Source organism: Mastigoproctus giganteus, chromosome 8 (assembly GCF_048544385.1).
Source record: "Mastigoproctus giganteus isolate SK-2022 chromosome 8, ASM4854438v1, whole genome shotgun sequence".
Classification (NCBI taxonomy): domain Eukaryota; kingdom Metazoa; phylum Arthropoda; class Arachnida; order Uropygi; family Thelyphonidae; genus Mastigoproctus; species Mastigoproctus giganteus.
In genome coordinates, this window is record NC_143582.1 from 135144933 (window position 1) to 135167494 (window position 22562).

The 22562-nt window shown below is 36.1% G+C and overlaps 1 protein-coding gene across 5 annotated transcripts in view; it reads left to right on the forward strand.

The window, feature by feature from the left end:
- The window catches only part of LOC150081835 (E3 ubiquitin-protein ligase CHFR-like), a 352893-nt gene that overhangs the window by 247710 nt on the left and 82621 nt on the right, over positions 1-22562 (forward strand). For all 5 annotated transcript variants that reach the window (XM_090378929.1, XM_090378930.1, XM_090378932.1 and 2 more), the window contains exon 11: positions 17316-17506. In XM_090378929.1, coding sequence (XP_090235055.1) covers positions 17316-17506 — 191 coding nt within the window. The remainder of the gene's footprint in view (positions 1-17315; positions 17507-22562) is intronic.

Consider the following 22562-nt stretch of genomic DNA (forward strand, 5'->3'; position numbering starts at 1 on the left):
ACAGGCTAACCCGAAAGAAGATTAAAACAGATGTAGCTCAAATAGAATATCTTTCCTTATACTGCATTCACTAACAAATCAGTCACTAGGTACACTATCCCCTTTTTATATTCAAAAATGCTTAGAAAGTGTAGCCAGATCACCAAAAATATTATGAAGACTCAAATCTGGTGACTTATTAATTGAAACGATCAACTGCTCACATTATGAATCTCTACTGAAACTTATGTTATTTGGTGGGGTTCCTACTAAGTCATCTCCTCATGACACCCTTAACACCTCCAAAGATATCATTTCTGAATTGGACGTTTTAAATGTCTCAGGATAATAATCTTTATTATCCTGTGGGTACATGAGGCAAATCTAACATCTCAAATATCTGCTTCAGCTAAATATTATACTCAATTTTGGCAAGGTAGGTCTCTTACAGATACTGCTTATGGAGGAGTAGCCATACTCACAGACTCAAGAGATTCATTTTCCTACTGGATTAACCAGTATGAAAATGAATCTCTGCAATTAAATTAACCTCTGCAATAGACATTTCGGTCTGCTCTCTGATCCTTTTTCTAGTATCAAGTGGACAGCACTTGACAATCCTCTCAACATTGATCACTATCCAGTAATGTGCAGAATTCAAACCACCCATTCCAAACCAACAGAAATACAAATGAAATGGAATTTTTCCAAAGCAGACTGGACAAAATATATAAACTGTCTCTTGATAGTCACATCATTGAGTCTTCTCCTGTTGATACCGTCACCAAGCATATCACATTGCAGATATTAACAGCTGCAACAGCCACCATCCTATAGTCTCAATTAAGATACCATAGACATACCATTCACTGGTGGAATGAAGACTAAGAAAGTTTAAAGAGGTTTAAATAATATAATTATTATAATTATATAATTATAAGTCTCTTATAATTAACCTTGTTAATTATAAGAGACTTAGAGCCAAAGCATATTACATCCAGTGAAAAGTTAAAAACGACTGCTGGATAAAATTTGTTTCATTAATCAACAAAAATACCAATGTCAGACTAATTTGGAAAAGAATAGTGGCTACTAAATACCTTATGTTACCGTCACCTGTTTTTAACTGGAATGGAAAGGACATCTCTACTCCTGCAGAGATTGTGAATGCTTTGGGAACTCTGTTTGGAGACGCATTGCTATGGCATCCTGAGATATCTCCATTCTGTTGATATGAGAGGCCATATGTTATTCAAAACTTCCTCTGACACAGGTCATTCCAAATTAGATACTGGTAGATTTTTGTCTCAAATATATATTTATAGGAGAAGGATTTCCACAAGGCCCCATTCTCAGTGCCACTTTATTTGCAATGCAAATAAACAGTATCACAAACAGAATTTCCAAATGTAGCCAGGTGGGTAGGAGCAGCAGTGCGTAGCACGTGCTTCTTGATTAGACCAGGGTTTGAGCCCGTGACCACCAAATACGGAGGATGCGGAAAGGTCAGGGAATGACCACCGCATATTCTCTGAGCAATATGGCCTTAGTTGCTAATGCCCCTAAAAATCAAGTAACAAACAAAACAAGAATTCCAAACTGTTGACTCATCTATGCTGATGATCTTACTGTATCCTGTCATTCCCAGAACGTGAGCTACATTGAGAGGCATCTACAAATATCAGTAAATAACATTGAACTGTGGATGGCACAGAATGGATACAGACTATCAAAGCACAAATCTGCAGCCATAAATTTCTGCAACAAGCACAAAATGCATCTAAACCCGAACTAAACTTGGCCAGTCATCCTCTTCCAGTCATGAATGGTATTTGTTTCCTAGGGCTAATTTTTGATAATAAGTTAAATTTCCAAGAGCATGTCAAATATCTACGAACTACATGCATTAAAAAAAATGAACATTCTCTGGGTCATCTCTAGCACCTCATGGGGATGCAGATTGTTATACTCTGCTCCACTTATACAGGACTCTAATTTGCTCTTGGCTAGACTGTGGAGCACATGTTTATGACTCTGCTTAGGATGAGTGCCTTAGCACATCTTGCCCCCCAACCCAACAGAACACTCTGCTTAAGATTTCCCTAGGCGCATACAGAACATCACAAATTCAAAGTCTGTGTTGAGGCTCGTGGACCTTCACTCAGTATTAGAAGAAATATGTTACTGATAAACTGCTCAGCTAAAATTAAAAGCATCCCCACTCATCCTGTTTGGTCACTACTCTATGATCTATGGTTGTCAACCCACAATGGAAACAAACCCAGAATAATTTGACCTGCTGGTATCAAATTACAGAATATAACAGCATACTGAAATGTTCACATTTGTAACATAATCAGAGATTTAAGGGATCCAGGTCCCCAGTAAATTAATTTCACACCTTATGATGATTACTTTAAGCAATGAGGAAAAGGTGCTATTCACAGATATTAACATCCAACAACTATATCTTTTTCACACACAAAATTATTCCCACTTTTCTAAGATCTATACTGATGATTCTAAGTCTGGCAGTAAATTGGTTGCAGCCGCTGTCTTCTCTAACACAACTGTTTCTATTTCACTTCCAGCTGAATGCCATGCCATTAAGCTTGCCCTGGAAAATATTTCACTCCTGTCAATCAATAAAAGCATACTGTATACAGATTCCAAGAGTGCTCATTTAGCTCTCAAAAACAACTCACTCTATAATTCTCTATTAAAGCTCGTAGGACATGAGTTGATACGTTTTCATGAGCATCAGTAAACTGTTGTCTTTTCTTGTATCCCAGGTCACAGTGGTATTTCAGTAAATGAATGTGCAAATGATGCTCCAAAACATCCCTCCAACATTAGCCTCAACAAATGATATAGTCCCATATCCTGATTATAGTTGCAACATACAAAAAATATGTATGGAACAACAGACACTTCTGTGGAAAAAGCAAACACGTAACAAGCTGTTTTGACTGAAACCTGAACCACAATTATGGACTTACTAGCCTCCATAAAAATAGAAAAGAAGTAGTAATCCTAACACCAGAACCTGAATAGGTCATGCTTATCTCATTCATCTGTTTCTGAACACAGGAAAAGATTCTCTGCAGTGTATGCACTGCTTGCAACCACTAACAGTAAAGCATGTATTCATTGAATGTAGCTTGTTCAACAATGATAGACAGTCTGCTTTCAGTTCCTTCCCAGATTTACAAGAACCTTTATCACTCAGCCAAATCATAAGTAATGATGCAAAACTCTGAATTTTTCTCCTACCTAAAATGAATTCAAATGTTTTAGCGATTCTAACTGCTCCCAGGACAGTTATCACATGTAGCCTCACTTATTTTGGTAGGTGCAATATGGCATTAAGTAGCCCTTGCACCATAAACACCCACAACAACTGCACACAGGTGGGTGTTGTATGCTATACAGTTAGCCTTGGACCACATTAAAACTCAAGTACCAAAGGTGACTCTCTAAGTATACTGCAGGCCTTGTCGGGAACGAGGCATAATCCTCATCTATTCCTGACCCAGATCTAGCAGACATTACACTCTCTTTCTGAGCATTCTTTTGACCTTCATTTCTGCTGGATCCCAAGCCACGTTGTGATCAGGGGTAATGAACTGGCAGATGCCACAACCGGATCAGCAAAACCCCACAACAGTCTTTGCCTGTTAAGGCAGAAACACACTATTATCACGTCACGGGACCTCGTCATGTCCCTGTTTAGTGTAAACTGTGAAGTTGGTCAGAGAAGAAGCTTCACTGTAACATAGGGTGGCCAGATTAAAAATTTGATCTCGGTGTACTCATGCTTATGTTTGGGGTATTCATTCCTCATTTAGGGGTACTCGCATTATATCTTAAGAAAACCGAACAATTTTAATAACAACCATTTTATTTCTATATTTTGTTGATTTTTATAAGTTTGTGGAATGCAAAATTAGTCAAATTTTAATAAAATTAACCGAATTATATAGTCCATGCTTTAATTCGGAAAATTTTATTGCAAGAGTTATAAACACTAAAGGAAACTTTTTATAAATATTAACTTATGAATCAACAGGGCTTACCTTTATTTTAGATATAGGAAGCTTGTTTTCCAACTCTCCTTGTCCAACTCACTAATAATTCATGGGGAAGGCGATATCAATTTTGCAAGACATTGTCATAAAGTTAGATTTTGGAGGTCTAAACTGGCTAATAATTAAGGATCGATTTTTTCTTTTTGGTGCTGTGGCATGAATTTTGAGTTAAATTTAGGGGTCTAATAATTGGATATGGGGTGGGGGGGGTTATTCTCTACATTCCTTAAGTCGGACTAGAACTTTTCGGGGTGTCATGTTCACAGGAAGAGCTACTCTCTTCCTGTGAACATGACACCCCTGGTGAGTAGCCAGGTGAGTAGCTCTCTTCCTGTGAACATGACACCCCGAAAAGTTCTAGTCCGACTTAAGGAATGTAGAGAATAACCCCCACCCCCCCACCCCATATCCAATTATTAGACCCCTAAATTTAACTCAAAATTCATGCCACAGCACCAAAAAGAAAAAATCGATCCTTAATTATTAGCCAGTTTAGACCTCCAAAATCTAACTTTATGACAATGTCTTGCAAAATTGATATCGCCTTCCCCATGAATTATTAGCGAGTTGGACAAGGAGAGTTGGAAAAGAAGCTTCCTATATCTAAAATAAAGGTAAGCCCTGTTGATTCATAATATAATATAATATAGGAAATATCGAGCACTTAATAGCTCTCTAGTATCAAATCTATAAATATTAACATAAAATGTTTTACATAATTATTTACAATAAACCTGATTTATTTTATGAAAAAAAAATATATATTTACTTAGCAATACATTTCATTTGAGCGAATTTTCTTTAACAGTTTTTCATTTTTTAGTGCACATGTGCAAAATTCTTTGCATGAAATATTGTGATTAAATGTGTACTTCATATGCATTTAAAATTTTTATCCAGACATCTGTGCTATTTTTGAGGTCTTTTGTCTCATTATTTCTACGGAATGATTTCAACATAACATATCCTTTATACAGCAAATCGATATTTATATTGGGAATTTTAAATAAAAAAAAAAAAGTTTGTTGCCTGAGCCTTAAACCATTACAATGAAATAAAAAAGAAGTCAAGTAGAATGTAAATGGTTACAAAGTAAGCATAATATAAATATTTTATAACCCTCTTTGTAAATAGGATAGAATGTCATTTTTGAGTCTTTAAGGGTTCATTTCAACAACAACTTTATCATTTAATTCTTTCTTCCTAAATAATCGTCTCAACAGAGTGTTTTATGATTTCTGCTTTTTTTCAAATACCCCATTTCAAATGTTAAAAAAGGGGTATCTTGGAAATTTTATTATAATTCCAAAAGGGGTGCGTCTAACAACCTGTAACATTGTATATGTGTCATATACAATGAGGAAAGCTGAAGCAAAATGAATTACCACAGCTCGTCCTCTTCTTCAGATTTTGAAGAGGATTTTGAAAATGCATGCACTTTTCTTATAGCCGAGAGAAAACAAAAGAGTACGCAATGGATACATGACATAAACTGGAAGAGAACAGAAGAGGGCAAATTCCATCATTTACTGCAGGACTTAGAAGAAGATGAAAATCGTTTAAAGATGTATTTACGGATGAATAAAGAAGAATTTAATTTCCTATATAATCCAATTAAGGATGGCATTCAAGGGCAAAATACGCAATTTCGAAATTCAATCAGCGCTAAGGAAAAATTAGTTGTATGTTTAAGGAAAGTTGAAATACTGCAAGTTTAATTTTGAATAAGGACTTATTCTGTCAAAATACGAAACAAAAATTTTTAATGATATTTAATTACAACAAAAAACTACTTCTCAATCCTAAAAATTGAACTTGTAAGAAAGTGTTATGAGTTGTTTAAATTGAAATGATCGGCTTGTTCATCCTCTCAATTTGTTAATTGTAATTCTGTTGGTCTATTTTCCTCCTTTGGCCATTTTTGAGTGTTCCTGTGACTGGGCATTTGCGACGAGTAGCTGGTCGAAGTGGAGGGTGCTTCAGAATAGGCACAGGGGCAAGGTCCTTGATGTTGTTGTTTGTTTTCGGATATTCTTACTTCTGTGCTCAAAACAGATTATTTACTTGTAATTTAATTTTCTATTAGCATTTCCTCCATTTTCCTCTTGTCACGCCTAATGAAATTTCTGTTTGAACAGAAAAATCTGAGCTCCTGACAATGTCATTTGGCCTTGAAGCCCAACGTGTTATCTTGCGAATACAGCCAATGACAACAGTGCATGCGCCTCCATAGCCAGGTGGGAAGGAGCAGCAGTGCGTAGCACACGCTTCTTGATTAGACCGGGGTTCGAGCCCGTCATCACCAAATACGGAGGATGCGGAAAGGTCAGGGAATGACCACCGCATATCCCGGAGCAATATGGCCTTAGTTGCTAATGCTCCTAAAAACCAAATAACAAAACAAAACAACAAAACAAACAACAGTGCGTCTCCGAGCAATAAACTAATTGGTAAATATAGCTCCCCCACATTTGACATTAGACATGGTATACAAGTGAAGTGAAGTGATAGTAGTGTGTTTCCACCCCTAGTCCCCTATACAGACTACAGGCAGCTAATACATGATAAATCACTCTCCCAATGGCCACAATCTTGGCATGAGCAGGTCACAAACAAGCTATATCATTTAAAGCCTGTTATCGAACACTGGCAGTCTAGTCTACGCAGGGACCATAGAGAGGAAGTTGTTCTATTTCGCCTCCGCATAGGACACAGTCATTTTTGCTGTTATCTTGTGTGGACATGGTTTTGGCACATTATAGCCCTAGTTTCTGATGCACCATAAAAACCCAAACAACCAACCAACCAACACAGGTGGATGGATGATGCTGCATCATGACAGTGTGAGACCACACATTGCTCATTATGTCATCAGGTACTTATCCAGTATTAGTGTCAAATGTGTGCCTCCTCTGTTCTACAGCCCTGACTTTACGCCCTAAATTTTCATTATTATTATATTTTTATTTCCAAAGTTAAAGAAGGAGCTGTGAGGAAAACATTTCCAGTTGTTAGAAGAAGTTGTAAAGATGTTGGAGACAATTGTCAAATGCATGTCAGAAAATGGCTTCCAACTTGTTTTTGTAGAATGGCAAAAACGTTAGAGTAAGTGCATTTTGTCAAATGGTGACTACTTTGAAAAGGACCATTAAAATGTGGATGATTAATAAAGATATGTTGTGAAAAAAAAAAATTATGATCATTCTTTATTCAGCAGCCTTTGTAGTTTACTAAACACATAAATCATGAATTATTGTTATTTGCCTGTTTTATTAATCACAGAAGAACTCTTAAATATGTGTTATATTGACATTAGTGAAATAATAAGAGGAGTTTACCTCAATATAGTACGTAGAACACTTCCATATGATACCCTCCAGAAATTAAAACGGAAAAAACAAAAAAATTGACAACTTATTAGTACATTAGAGTAAATTATAAATAATTAAATACAGGCATACCTCGGTTAACGTTACCTCTGATAACGAAGCTTCGATATAACGAAGTCCGCAATTTCAAGCCCCATTTAACATAAAAAATATTCCAGTTTAATCACCTGAAATCTAAACAAACTGAAGAAATTACGGAAACCTTTGGGGCTTCTCGTGGTTGGTTCGAAAAATTTAAAAAACGGGCCAGGATTCATAGTGTAAAATTAACAGGAGAAGTTTCCAGAAAAACTAAAGGAAATAATTGAACGTGAAAATTTTCCACCAAATTTGTTCAATGTTGACGAAAGCGGTTTGTTCTGGAAACGGCTACCAACAAAAAGCTTCATTTCTATTGAAGAAAAATCAGCTGCTGGGTTCAAAGCAGCCAAAGACCGTTTAACGTTACTCTTTGGATCAAATGCCTCTGGCGATTATAAATTAAAATTGTTATTAGTTTACCATTCAGAAAATCCGAGGGCGTTAAAAGGTAACATAAAAATGAATTTACCTGTAATATGGAAAGCAAATAGAAAAGCGTGGGTTACCAAGGAGTTATTTACTGATTGGTTTGTTAACCACTTTTGTCCTGAAGTAAAACGGTATTGTCAAAAAAACAACTTTGAAGAAAAAGCTCTTTTGTTGTTAGACAATGCTCCGGGACATCCTACTGATCTTAACACGTTGGACACATGCATTCCTGTCAAAGTTGTGTTTCTTCCAGCAAACACAACTTCCCTGATTCAACCATTGGATCAGGGAGTAATAGCATCATTTAAAGCTTATTATCTGCGTCGAACATTAAGCAGTTTAACTGAACTAGAGGATAAAGAGGAAATGACAGTTAAAACTTTTTGGAAAAACTACACCATTAAAAACGCAATTGAAAACATTGATAGTTCTCGGAAAGAAGTCACAAAGAAATGCTTACATGGAGTTTGGCGCAAAATATGGCCAGAAGTTGTACTAGAAGAAGAAAATAACATCCAAGAAATTAGAAATGAAGTTATCCAGATGGCTCAATCAATAGGTTTCGAAAATGTCGATGAAGAGGATGTTAGAAATTTATTGAATGCAGAAGATGATGGTTTTTCAGTGGAAGAATTAGAAAACCTTGTTAGCAACAAAGACAAAGATAATGAAGACGAAGTTAAAGAAGTTCCTGCTGAAAAAGTGTTAACAACTAAAGATTTAAAAAGGTGCTTAAATGACATTGAAAATGTTTTAAATTTTTTTAGTGAAAATGATCCTGATTTAGGAAGAAGTTTTATTGTTAAGCGATCAGTGTTAAATGAAAGAGAAAAAAAGCATAAGCAATCAACTTTAGACTCGTATTTTAAAATGTGATTTCACTTTGTATGTAAGTTGACTGTTTATTTAATAAAACTTTTCTTTGTTCGAAAAAAAAGCTTTTCATTTTCTTTACCTAGGAACGTATCCCTATTCTGGCCATAGTATTTTTACCTCTGAAAACGAAGTTTCGCTTAACGAAGTAATTTCGTGGAACGCATCCTATTCGTTATTCGAGGTATGCCTGTAATCAATTTAACACAATTCAAATCAATTTAAAACAATTAAAAATCAAATTAATGCAATTTAACGAAAATATTCAAAACGATTTTCCTTCCTGAAGCTGACAACGCTTTTTAATGTATAATGTTATATACATGTGTGGCTAAGGATGAAAATGCCGAGTTCCTGTAGGAAACAATAGGTCGAATAGGAAATCCAGTCTTGTGTAATTTTACCTGACTGAAAAGTGCAGGAATATTGTATTATGTTCTGGACTTCAATTCCTTCAGTAATGTAGTCGTTTTTTCGATACGTGGTTAACATTTTATTGTACTGATTGACCAAATTGGTAAACAGTGCCGGGTCTACTTCGCGATAAGTGGAGGTATCTGACACAACTGAATCTAACTTATTAATATAATCATGTTTATCTAGTATTACCACTGTATCTCCTTTATCTGCCCTCTGTATAATAATGTCCTTATTTCCCCGAAGTTCTCGTAAAGCTGAACTGTCATGTGTATTCAATTTAGGAAGTCGCGTTTCTTTTATGTTATTCACTACTTGGTTAACTTGTTGAATAAATACATCTTTTTGTGGAACATTCCGAAGTCCAAATTCAATATCAATTATGCATTGTTTTTTAGGCAGTTTTCGAGGTGGTAAATTATAATTTAGTCCTTTGGATAAAAGTGAAATCTGGTCCTGCGATAGTGTACACGAGGAAAGATTTGTAACCTGTTGATATGTCGGTTCTTTGGATACTGGGTGAGGGGGTGTTCGTGAACTAGCTGACATATTCTGTGGTAGTACGTTGTGTGTCTGTGGGGGGATGTCACCCAACTCATATGAACTTAGTCGCAAGCCCGCAACAATGTGTTAGAATTCGCATGAACGTGTCTTGAACTATCCGATAATGTTTGCAACTTATTAACGTGTCAGTTTTTTTATTTCTGAGGCCTGTGTTTCCCGTCGCAAATCTATGGAGGTCTTCAATACAGACCAATCGTTCGGATGTAGATAATTTTTTAATTTACCGCGAAGCTTCTTAACCTGGGAAAGGTATTTTTGTTTATTCGAATATCAAGATTTTAAGGCAAGCTTAACAATACTACGCGATGTTGCCAGTGTTAGTTGTTTTATGCCTGAAATTTTTTGATTTAAATTCACCCTGGCAAACTTTGGAACTAGGTTGTTTTGAAGGCAATATTTTAGGAAAGAAATATGGTAACTTTGGGCCGAGTACCTTAGCGTAAATTTAATGTAATTTTGCACCAAGCCATTCAAAAAATCTCCCATAATTGTGTGTATCGATTGTATACTACTGGAGAGACGGGAAGTGAATGAAATAATCAATAAGAGTTTAAAAATTAATTAGGTGTACAAACAAATTTTTGGATTACCAATGGGTTTGAACCTGAGTGGCTTAATGTCAGAGATCTATCTCTCAACGATTGAGCAGATACATTTGACACCTTTTCGACCCCGTATCACATACTATGGGATGTATTTAGACGATGTTCTAGTTATTACCGATAGTAGTACTATCCAAGACATTTTACATTTGTTTAATAATATTCATTCTAGACTCAAATTTACATTGGAAAGGGAGGATAGATACAAAGTCATTAAACTTTCTAAATTTCACGCTTACCCGGGACTCGAATAAAATACAATTTAGCATCTATCGAAAACCTACAAACACCGGTATGCTTCTACATTATAATAGCTATCACCCGTTCACCTACAAAAGATCGATTATCTTTAATCAATTTCTAAATGCCTATAAATATTCAACGACTGATTCTGCTTTGGACTCAGAAATACAAATATTAACTAGCAGATTCTTGAACAGGGGTTATTCCATTACCACAGTAAACCGAATTAGGGTACAAGCTAAGGATAGGATACAAAATACTACACCAGTCAACAATAGTGATATCAAAAAATACTTTATTTCTGTCCCATATGTTGAACAGTGGCACAAACAGCTTAACAGATTCTTTAAAAATACCGAATTTAAAATTGTAGCTAGGCCAATATGGAAATTACACACTATACTGAACAATCGCTCGGTTCTTTCCGCGTTCGCAACACAAATTAATAATCTGGTATACAACATTTCTTGCAGTGATTGCGACTCGTCTTACCAAGGTTCAACACGATTTTCTCTTAATATTCGTGTAAATCAACATGAAGCCTCAGTTCGTGCTTCTCGTTCAGCAGCGTCAGAATTAGCCTTTCATGCCATTAACAAAAAACATACTTTTTTATTTAACGAGGCCAAAATACTTAACGTTCAATGTAATCATACGCGACTATTAATTGCAGAAACCGTTGAAATTAAATTACACAAAAATTCTGTTAATGTTCGGCGGCCATATTTGATCTCCGATGCGTGGACCTTTACGCGCATGCGCGAAGACATATAATCACTATTTAAGTTGCAGGTTTAGCCTGATTTGGTAATTTTCATTCCTGTGATCACGAGTCGGTCGAAAAGCGTTGTCAGCTTCAGGAAGGAAAATCGTTTTGAATATTTTTGTTAAATTGCGTTAATTTGATTTTTAATTGTTTTAATTGATTTGAATTGTGTTAAATTGATTATTTAATTATTTATAATTTACTCTAATGTACCGGTAAGTTGTCGATTTTTTCGTTTTTTCGTACTCGTTGCAGCAGCTCTACATCCTTCCTAAAATGAACCCTCCAGACCTGTATTCAAGGTGTGGCCTGACCATTGCCTTATACAAAGGAATAATCACCTCTTTATTCCTGCTAGCAAAGTTCCTATATATCATTGACAAGAGTCCATGAGCTGCATGTCTGCACTGCTCAGAAAACTTTATCTGATTGCTCAATTACCCCCAGGTCTTTTTCATTCTTTACTACCCTGAGTGTAGTACCACACAGTTAGTATGGTACTCTGGGGTTACTGCTATCCATATGCAGTACTTTACATTTGCCAATGTAAACTTCGGTTGCCACCTCTCAGCCCAACTTTTTTATATCCTGTTGCAGCAGTGTAATAATGTCTTTATTATCATTAACAACCCTGCCGACCTTTGTATCATCTGCAAACTTGGACATTAAGCCTGATATACCTTCATCAGTATCATTGATAAATATAGAAAACAACAATTGTCCCAAAACTGAACTCTGGGGTACTCCACTAATAACCTTAGTCAACCATGAGCAGTCCATTTATTACCACTCTGTCTTCTCGCATTCAACCATCTCTTTATCCATAGCAGCAACTTTCCCTTAATGCTATACTGCTCCAATTTGTACAGTAGTCTTCCATGTGCAACAATATCAAAAACATTTCTGAAATCTAAGTACAGTTAGTCCTCGTATAGCACGATAGTTGTGTTCCTAGAAACCCTCGAGCAATGCAAAATCGTGCAATATGAACAACAGTCCCTATGGGAAAAATAGGGTTAGGTGCCGACCACCCAAGATTGAACACACATTTGTAACCAAAACATTACTAAACACAAATAATAATTGTAATAAAATACTTACGTATTTTATTACGACTATTATATAATAAAATATTGCTAATTCTTTTGCTTTTATCGTAAGCAAACTTGTTTTTTGTTTGATTTTCTATCCAAACAGATGACAGCCGTTCCATCTCTTCCAATTCTTTATGTTTTAATCTAATGGATTTTAATTACACTTTGAGTTGTTCCTGCTATAAAAGTTGTTTTATTTTCTCTACATTCTTTGTAATTCTTGGCGTTGCCTCATTTAGGCCTGTAGCACGTGCAATATCACATGGTCTTTCATTTCGCTCAAAGCATTTCACAATTTCATATTTTTTCTCTATTGTCAGAGGCGGTCTGGCCATAAGCCTTACCAGGGAAACCATGGTGGGTCGGAGGCCGGTGTGATTTTGGCCATAAACGCTAGTATGAGGCCACTACAAGTTTTCCCAGGTAAGAATTTTCGACCCAGTCTACCTCTGTTTATCGGTATTGCTTTTCTTTTTCTCTCTGAATCTGGAGTGTCTTCACCAGGACGCTTCCTTTTCACATCTTTTAAGTATTTTACTCATTTTTAGGGAATAAAGCACAATTACAAAACGAGGAGGCACGCTTGATACACTTAAACAAAGCTGTGCGCTTGTAGCAACTGAATAAACAACACTGTAAAGGCAAAAACAACTCTACCTCACTAGCTCACATTTTACTAAAGCACATTTCTGGGGGTTACTACCATAAAACAAAAAGCAATTTCCAGTTGCATTCCTGCTAGTGGAATCTGTTATAAACTGGTAATAAACTCTATCTAATTGCATTTGTGATTATACCGATAGCTGGAATTTTATGTTATTTTGGTGAAATGCGTTTCCCCTTCACTGATATAAAAAACATAAATACATTTTCAGAATCTTCTCTTCATTCCAATTGTGTTGCGTTCAGTTGGGGTGATTCCGGTACGACTGCCATTTCTTGTAAACACAAAGGCGAATCGTGTTTAAGCAAATTCGGTTCATGTTGTATACGATATCGTTCCCCTATTTATAAATCGTGTATGATCGAATTTGTGTAATGTAAACACGTGTTATACGAGGACTGACTGTATATGATTTCAAAATTATTTTTTACATCCAGTTCCTTTGTGACCACATCGTAGTATCCAATCAAATTGGTTAAGCGAGATTTCCCTTAAACTAACCCATGCTGTGTCTGAAGTATAACTAATCTTGTGTAGATGATCCTGCATTGCTTCTTTAACCAGTGACTCCATTATTTTCCCTGGAACAGACGATAAACTAACTGATCTGTAATTACTCATGTCACCCTTTGATCCTCCTTTGTGATTTGGGGATACATTTGCACATCTCCAGTCCATGGGGCCTCCCCTGAATCTAAGGAAGCTCTCATAATTATGGCTAAGTGTTTGCTTACTTCCTCTGCTACATCCATTAATATAACTGGATAGATCTCATCCACCCCATTGTGCCTTTCTTATGTTTAACTTGAACAATTTTTTCCTCCACTTTCCTTTCAGCTATTACAAAATCATTTAGTTCTCTGTTAGAGTTTGATAAACTTCTGGCCTCCACTTCACTAAAGAATTCCTCGTGTGAAATGTAGATGCGAAATACAGTAATACCTTGGTTAACAAATCCTCTGGTAACAAAGCTCCTTTATAATGAAGTCTGCAAAACATACACCCAATGGTGCATGCGAAAGTTTGTAGTAGGGATTTTTGACGTAAATAGAACTCACTTCATGATATACAGAGCAGTGGTTAATTGTCATTGATATTGTGCATACCTACTGTAGTTGTTTTAATATATTTTATTAAATATGTAATGAATAATAATTTTTCAATATATCACGAAAACGGAAACAATATCTTTAGAAACCAAAATGCAGATTATAAAAATGTTCTTGTTTATACTCTGGCACGACCATCATTTGAATTTATGGCGGTGTGACAATCCTCATAAATTCATCAGGTCAGTAGAGTTTACAATAAATCAATCAGTATAAATTGTTAAATCGTATTTAGCAGTCACGGGCTTGAACCCCGGTCCACTCAAAGAGCATGTGCCACCACACTCACACTTCAGACCACTCGGCTACGTCAGTAGGATAGATGCAGGAGAAAAGAAATGCCATGTAGTGCAACATTGGGGCTAGCACAATCAACTTTAAAAACAATTTTAAATCAATCTGATAAAGTTAAGCAGTGTGTGCTAAATTGTAGTGACATTGCCGCATCCAAATTAACACACACATGTAGAAAAGCATTATAGAAAATATTGAAAAAATAAGTGTTTGGGTAGATGATATGAGACAGCATCATATGCCAGTCACCCAGGTGATAATTCAACACAAAGCACTAAACCTATTTAACCATTTAAAGGCCCAGGAAGCTGAGGAAACCACCGCAACTTTTGTGGCTTCTTGCGGTTGGTTTGAGAAATTCAAAAAATGTGCAAGAATTCTTAGCATTAAACTGACTAGTGAGGCCACAAGTGCCGACATCCAGGCAACAACAGAATTTCTTGCACAACTGCAAGCCATAGTAGAACAAGGAAAATACCCACAGAATTTGATGTTCAATGTGGATGAAAATGGGCTATTCTGGAAATGCTTGCCTTCCAAAACTTTGATCTCCTGATATGAGAAAAGAGCTTCCTGGTTTAAAGCAGCCAAGGACCAATTGAAATTGTTGTTGGGTGCAAATGCATCTGGGGATATGAAGCCAAAACCAATGCTTGTTTACTATCCCGAAATGCCTCGAGCTATGAAAGGATTCTCCAAATCTAATTTTCTGGTAATATGGAAATTAAATTGTATGGCCTCGGTGATAATGGACTTGTTTACCGATTGGTTTTTCAACTATTTTTGCCTGCTGTTCAATGTTATTGTGAATGAAATAATTTCGAACCCCAGGCACTTGCTACTGGGCAATGCAACAGGTCATCCTTCAAATCTTGGCTCACTTCAAACATTGCATTCCTGTTGAAGTGCTGTTTCTCCTGCCAAACACAACTTTGCTGTTACAACCAATGGATCAGGGCATTATAGCAACCTTTAAAGCGTACTATTCTGAGATGCACTTTTAGTAAACTGATTGAGGGTAATGATGAAACACAACAGTCAGTCAATGAATTTTTTGAAAAATTATATTATGAAAGAAATCAGCAATATCAAAGAAGCCTGAGATGAAATGACAGATCAGTGTCTTAATGGTGTTTGACAACAAATGTGGCCCAGTGTTACAGAACATGGAGTAAAATGTGAAATTCCTGCAATTAGCACAGAAGTTATTCGAATGGCACATGCAATAGGCTTTGCAGAAGTCGATGTAGCTGAAGTTCAGGATTTATTAAGTAGCCATGGTGATACACTAACAAATGAGGAACAAGTAAACAGTTTAGAAAATGAAGAGGTTTCCCCAGAGAGAGGATATTAACAACAGAGACCTTGTCTAATTGTTTAAATAAAGTGACTCATGCTTTAGATGTCTTATCAGAAAATGATCCAGATTTTCAACAAAGCTGCATTGTGAAGGGACCTGTTTTAAATGCTTTAACTTGTTATAGCGAGATGCTATGCGATTGTAAGAAAAAAAGCAAGACAGTTGACCCTAGATGCATTTTTTACATAACTAGAGTTTACATAAGTAAAGAAGTCTTTGCTGTTTTTTTTTTTTTTTTGCATCCTTTGCCAAAGGTTTCTTGTAGTTTGCCTTTGTTTGCATAACCTCTTTTGTGACTTGATTACAGACTAGCTAATATCTACCATAGGCTTCTGTGCCACGTGATAATTTATATTCATTCCATGCATTTTTCTTCTCTGCAGCAAGTCTCATTAGTTCATCTAACAACCATTTAGGCCTAAATCTTGAACTGTATTTCTTAGTTGGCATGAAAAGCCTAGTGGCTTCCAAGATTAATTCCTTTGGGAATATTATACATGTGGAGTGATTATTACATTGGGAGGTATGTGTAGTGAAGTGAAAACAGTTACTTTTACATATTATTAATCATTGTACATGTTGAGTATAGCCTCTTTCTGTATTTAGTCAACTGGTTTGCTACTTAGTGCATCAGTCTCATTTTGTGGAGCACTTTGCCATGAGTTATCTCAGTGGAGTACTATATAATGTTTTTTTTTTTATTTAAAGTTTATGCCATTATCCTAACCCAGGTCTTGACTTTGTTTGGAAGCACTGCTGCAAGTTCCTTGGTGTTGCACTTCTTCATTGGAGAAGTGCTTTTTATCAAGAGTAGTAAAGTCCAAGGCAACTCACAATGAAGTGTCTCCACAATATGGGATCCATAAGCAGCAAACCCAGTATGCCCACACAGCTATGTGCTATTTATGTTTAACATTTACTTAATGACTATTTATAGATTGAGGCTTTTGGCCAAACTTGTCTTTTTTATTATAAGTTAACCAGTTAGGAATTAATTGGCAACAAGATGATTAGTTATTTACTTTGATTCTGTTAATCACATAAAAATAAAAAAAAAATGAATTAATTGAAGAAATAAAAATTTTTTCTCCTGAAATATATAATGCACTGTATACATTTACTAAATTGTTTTAAATATAATAGCTATTAGTGATTACTGTGAATACTCTCATTGATAAATTGTGAACTACTATCTTATGTTACAGACTTCTTTTGTAATCAGAATACTATCAGCTTAGTTTTATTATGAAATGTGGTAGTATTTTTATGCCATTTTTCATTAATTGAATTTTAAGCCATGTAAAATTTGTTGAAACATAAAAGCCATTGTTTATATATATTTTATATATATTTATTATTTTAGCTCTGTGCAGTATTGCCGACAGTGTGCAAATGGAATCAAAAAGCTTCAAGATGATGTTAAACCTGAAAATTGTACTGACGTGAATCACGTACTTACAGATAAAACACCAAAAAATAATTTGATAACAGATAGCTCTCAGGAGCAGAATAATGATGTCAGTGCTGAAAAGTGTGAGAATTCATCTCTTCAAGGTATAGATTTTTTTATTTGATTAATGTATATTATACAATTATCCTTTGCCATTTTAAAATGATGGTTATGCAAAGGCATATCCATAATTTTGGCATGCACATGCACTTTGCATGCCCATGCCAAATTACACTAGCAAATTCTGGAAAAGACACCTCAAGCTAAAACTAGCGAAGCGACCAACACTCCAATTACCATCCCAACCGATAATGCAAAGGTTTTGCTTGACAGTGAACAATTGAAAACCACTAAAGAGAGCAAGAAAACTGAATCGCCCACCAAAAGCATGGAAGTTGATGCCCATTTAAAATTTGAGGAAACTAGAACTACATGCAAATGACACAATGGATGTTGGACGCCCCACCTTTTCAAAAAAAGACCGAAAAAAAATGCTCCCCATACAAAAAAACAGTTAGCTGAATCATCCTCAACAAAACCTAAATGATGCCCACCATTTTACAATGGAATTGCAGAGGCTTTCGTTGCAACACAGACAATATAAAAGATCTGATTAACAGATTTTCTCCAGTTGCCCTTTGTCTCCAGGAAACTTACCTAATCTTAACAAATTTCTCCTTCAATAAAGAACTACTGCCTTTATCGAAGAGATTGTAATACAGCTAATGCTTCCCATGGCGGTGTGACAATCCTCATAAATTCAAAGATCCCAACTAAATATATCCCTCTCCAGACCGAATTAGAAGCTGTTGCTGTTCGTATAACTCTCCATATTGCCATAACACTTGTCTCAATATACTTGCCACCAAACCATACTTACTGTTTAAAAGATCTTGAAGATCTCTTCATACAGATTCCGTCACCTTTCTGTATATTAGGGGATTTTAATGGACATCACCCCTTATGGGGCGATCCAATGTTAGATAAATGGGGTAGACTCATTGAAAGATTTCTAGAGACCCGAAACCTCACCATACTCAATAATACTGGTGCACACACTCATATGGACACAGCTCCCATATGGACACACCTCAGCAATTGATCTCTCAATTAGTTCTCCAGTATTGGTCCCAACTATAGAGTGGTACGTACTGAATGTTCCCATGGGTAGTGACCACTTCCCAATTTTTTGTAACTTACTACACAACCACCATTAGACCAACCACTAGAAATTCTCTAAAAAAAACTGCAGTAACTGGAAATTCTCTAAAGCCAATTGGGCCAAATTTCAGTCAGCAATCATTCTGGACAAAAAAGCTATTCAACTATGGCCCATAAATAAAAGTCACTGATTATATCACATCCCGTCTTTTAGTTGCAGCTAAATACTCAATTTCATTATCATATACCCCGACCAGATGGCACTTCAACTATTGATGGAACAAAGAGTGCACAAAAGCGAAGAAGGAAAAAAATCAAAGCATTTAATTTATTTCATTGATCTCCAAATACACCCAATCTAATTAGCTACAAGAAGCTAAGGGCAAAAGCATGTTTCATTCAAAGGAAAGCCAAGAAAGATTCATGGACTTGGTTTGCATCCACTATCAATAGAAACAGCAACTTCCAATTAATATGGAAGAAAATTAGGCAGCTTTCTGGGAAGTTTCCAACCATCCTTTCCCCAATTCTTTAATGCAATGGGCAAGTGTTCTCTTCTCCTTTAGATATTGCAAATTCCTTGGCCACAACCTTTGCCCAAGTCTCAGCTGCTTCAAACTACACTCCAGAATTCCATAAAATTAAGACAACTCACAGTCACTTCCATATAATCAGCCTCTTCAATATTGTGAACTTTTACAGGCCATCAAAACAACATGAAACAGTGCTGCTGGGCCAGATGGCATATATTATGCCATGTTGCAGCATATTGATAACATAAACATTGAAAACATAACAGATGGCATATATTATGCCATGTTGCAGCATATTGATAACATAAACTTATAACTGCTGCTAGTCTTTTTTAACTGGATCTTCCTGGAATATATTTTTCCAGCCTCCTGGCAACATGCTACAGCTTTAGCCTTTTTGAAACCTGGAAAAGATCCCTCCAGTCCTTATAGTTGCAGGCCAATATCTTTGTCAAGTTGCCTTGGTAAAATTCTCGAAAAAATTATCCACAGTCTACTCATTTGGATCATTGAAACTCAACATCTACTCATCTACTGAGTAATTGTCAACATGGCTTTCACCAAAAGAGATCATCCTTAGGTCTGATGATCAAGGATGAATCTGAATTTCGCAATGCCTTTGTAAAAAATGAACATCTTGTTATGGTCTCCATAGATATAGAGAAGGCATTTGATACCATCTGGCAGTATGGCATTCCCAGTGACCTTCATGCTCTTGGTCTAAGAGGCAACCTGCCCATATTTAATAAGAACTTCTTCCAAAGCCGCACTTTCCAGGTTCGATATCAAAACTCCCTTTCTACTATATTCTCGCAGGAAGGAGTACCAGGTCAGTACCGAGTGCAACCCTATTTGCCCTTAGAATTGATTCCATTACAAAAGAACTCCCAAATACTGTGGAGGCATATCTTTACGCTGACAATCTCCCTATTTGTTGCCATTCTCAGAACATGAGATCTATTGAATGGCAACTGCAGATGACTCAATAAAGTGCAAAATTGGACTGAGCTCAATGGATATTGTCTTTCCCATCAGAAACTGTTGCGATCCACTTTTGCAATCAACGCAAATTACATATAGACCCTGAACTTTGGATATCAAATTGCACCATTCTGATTGCCAAAATTATCAGATTCTTGGGATTGATCCTTGACAGCAAGTTAAAATTCTTTGAGCACATTAAATTAATATGCACTACTTGTCTGAAAAAGCTGAACATGCTAAGAGCTTTACCTGCCCTGCTTTTGAGGAGCAGATCGCACAACTTTGCTGCTCTTATATAGAGCACTGATTAGATCCCCTTTGGATTATGGTGCTCCAGTTTATGATTCTTCCTGAAGGAGTGTATTACATTGGCTGGATCCTATACAACACAATGCACTGCAGATTGCTCTTGGCACTTATAGGATATCTCCAACCTATAGTCTATACATTGAAACTCATGAGCCCCCTCTGTACCTCCGCAGAAGAATGTTATTACTTAAATATGCAGCCAAAATACAAAGTTGCTCTCTGCATCCTATTGAGCCATACCTCTTTAATCCACCATTTCACAATCTCTATTGAAATAAAACAAGTAAAATACGACCAGCAGGCCTACGGCTCCTTGAGATAACACAGAATTGGAATGTTCCTCTCCACAATAGGCAAGAGGTAAAAAATTACTCTCCTCCACCATGGACCCCCTTTCCTCAACTGACATGTGATACATATTTTCTTCAATGGGGAAAGAACTGTCTACCAACTCTAAATGTGCAACAACTCCATGCTAGCTATATTCAAAACTATGCTGACTTTCTACCAATATATACTGATGGTTCCAAATCTCATTCAACTGTTGGAGCAGCAGCAGTGTTTCCCCTCTGTCATATCAGCTTCTCTTCCACCTGAGTACAGCAGCTTTTTTTGCAGAATTATATGCAATTCAATTAGCTCTAGAAAATTTGACTCTTCATCCATCTGCACAATATTTAGTTTACACAGACTCTCTCAGCTCAATTAGAGCCATGCAAAATTCCTCTCATAAGGATCACCCTGTTATAAATCAAATCAGGAGTTTGCTGTTGAAAACATTCAGGCATTAAAGGGAATAAACTGGCTGATATTTCTGCTAAAAATCCATCAACTTTAGATTTAATCTCTGTCTTCTGATTCTGATTATCATAATCCAAGCAGATACCATGCACAGTGGACAGAGCTATGGCATAAACAAACAAATAATAAACTCTTCCAATTGAAACAGGATCCAAAATTTTGGCACTCAAGCATTCAGACAGTTCAGCGAGAAGAAGTGGTACTCGCACGGATTAGAATAGGCCACACTCATCTGACTCACCTCCATCTACTTGCTGGCGACGATCCTCAGGCGTGTGCACATTATCAACAACATCGAACTTCAATGTTTCTTTCTCTGGCTAATCTCCAAGAATCGATGACATTAAATCATATCATTGGAGAGGAAGCAAACATTAATGAACTTTACTGTTTTTTAAAAGAAATTGGAATTTATGATCGAATATAAATAGTTTCTGAGCTGAAATGAAATTCAGCTGGCTTCATATTAATTATTATTTTTAACATTCCTATGAATAGGTGCACTATAGCCACACAGCTTGTGCGCCATTAAACACTCATACCACACACACACACACACTTTCAAACATTAGGCTTTGAATTTTGATCCTAATAAACGGTGATTCTTATAAGCAAAAATCGACAAATATTATCCAGAGGATATAAAAGATATAAAGCCCAAATTTACACTTTATTACCAAAAGTTTATTACCAATTAAATGATACTTGAAAATCGGAAGAATATTATCCACAGGTTAACAAAATAAAAATAAATTTATACTTATGTACATAGCTTAATTAATATACATATTAATTAAAAATAAAACTTTTGAAATATGATTACAATTTAAAATAGTAAATTATCACTACAAAGTCACTGATTATATCACATCCTGTCTTTTAGTTGCAGCTAAATACTCAATTCCATTATCAAATACCCCGACCAGACAGCACTTCAACTATTGATGGAACAAAGAGTTCCAACTTACAGATTTATAGATTTTTCAATATTGAATAACAGTCTATATTCACGAACACTTGCACCAGTTTCTTCCAATGCTCTCCTTGGGATGGCTATAGCTTCACGAGTTTGCCAGTTTTGTAACTGGAATTCATTTTGATTCATCTTCATTTTCCTCCTCCTCCTTGGCGAAATTATCAGTAACAGACTGAGCAATTTCTTCATCTGTTAAAGCTGTAGTAACTTGTAGATCACCATCTATGTCCACCCAATCATTAAACTTCTGTTCACCCATGTCTTCAGGCTTTTCAACATGATCAGTATCGTGACTTAGTTGACCGACATGAAGAATTAATCCACATTTTTTGAAACAATTGCTAATGCAGGTTTCGGAAACTTCATTCCAGGCACTCATTGTCACAAGAAGTGCAT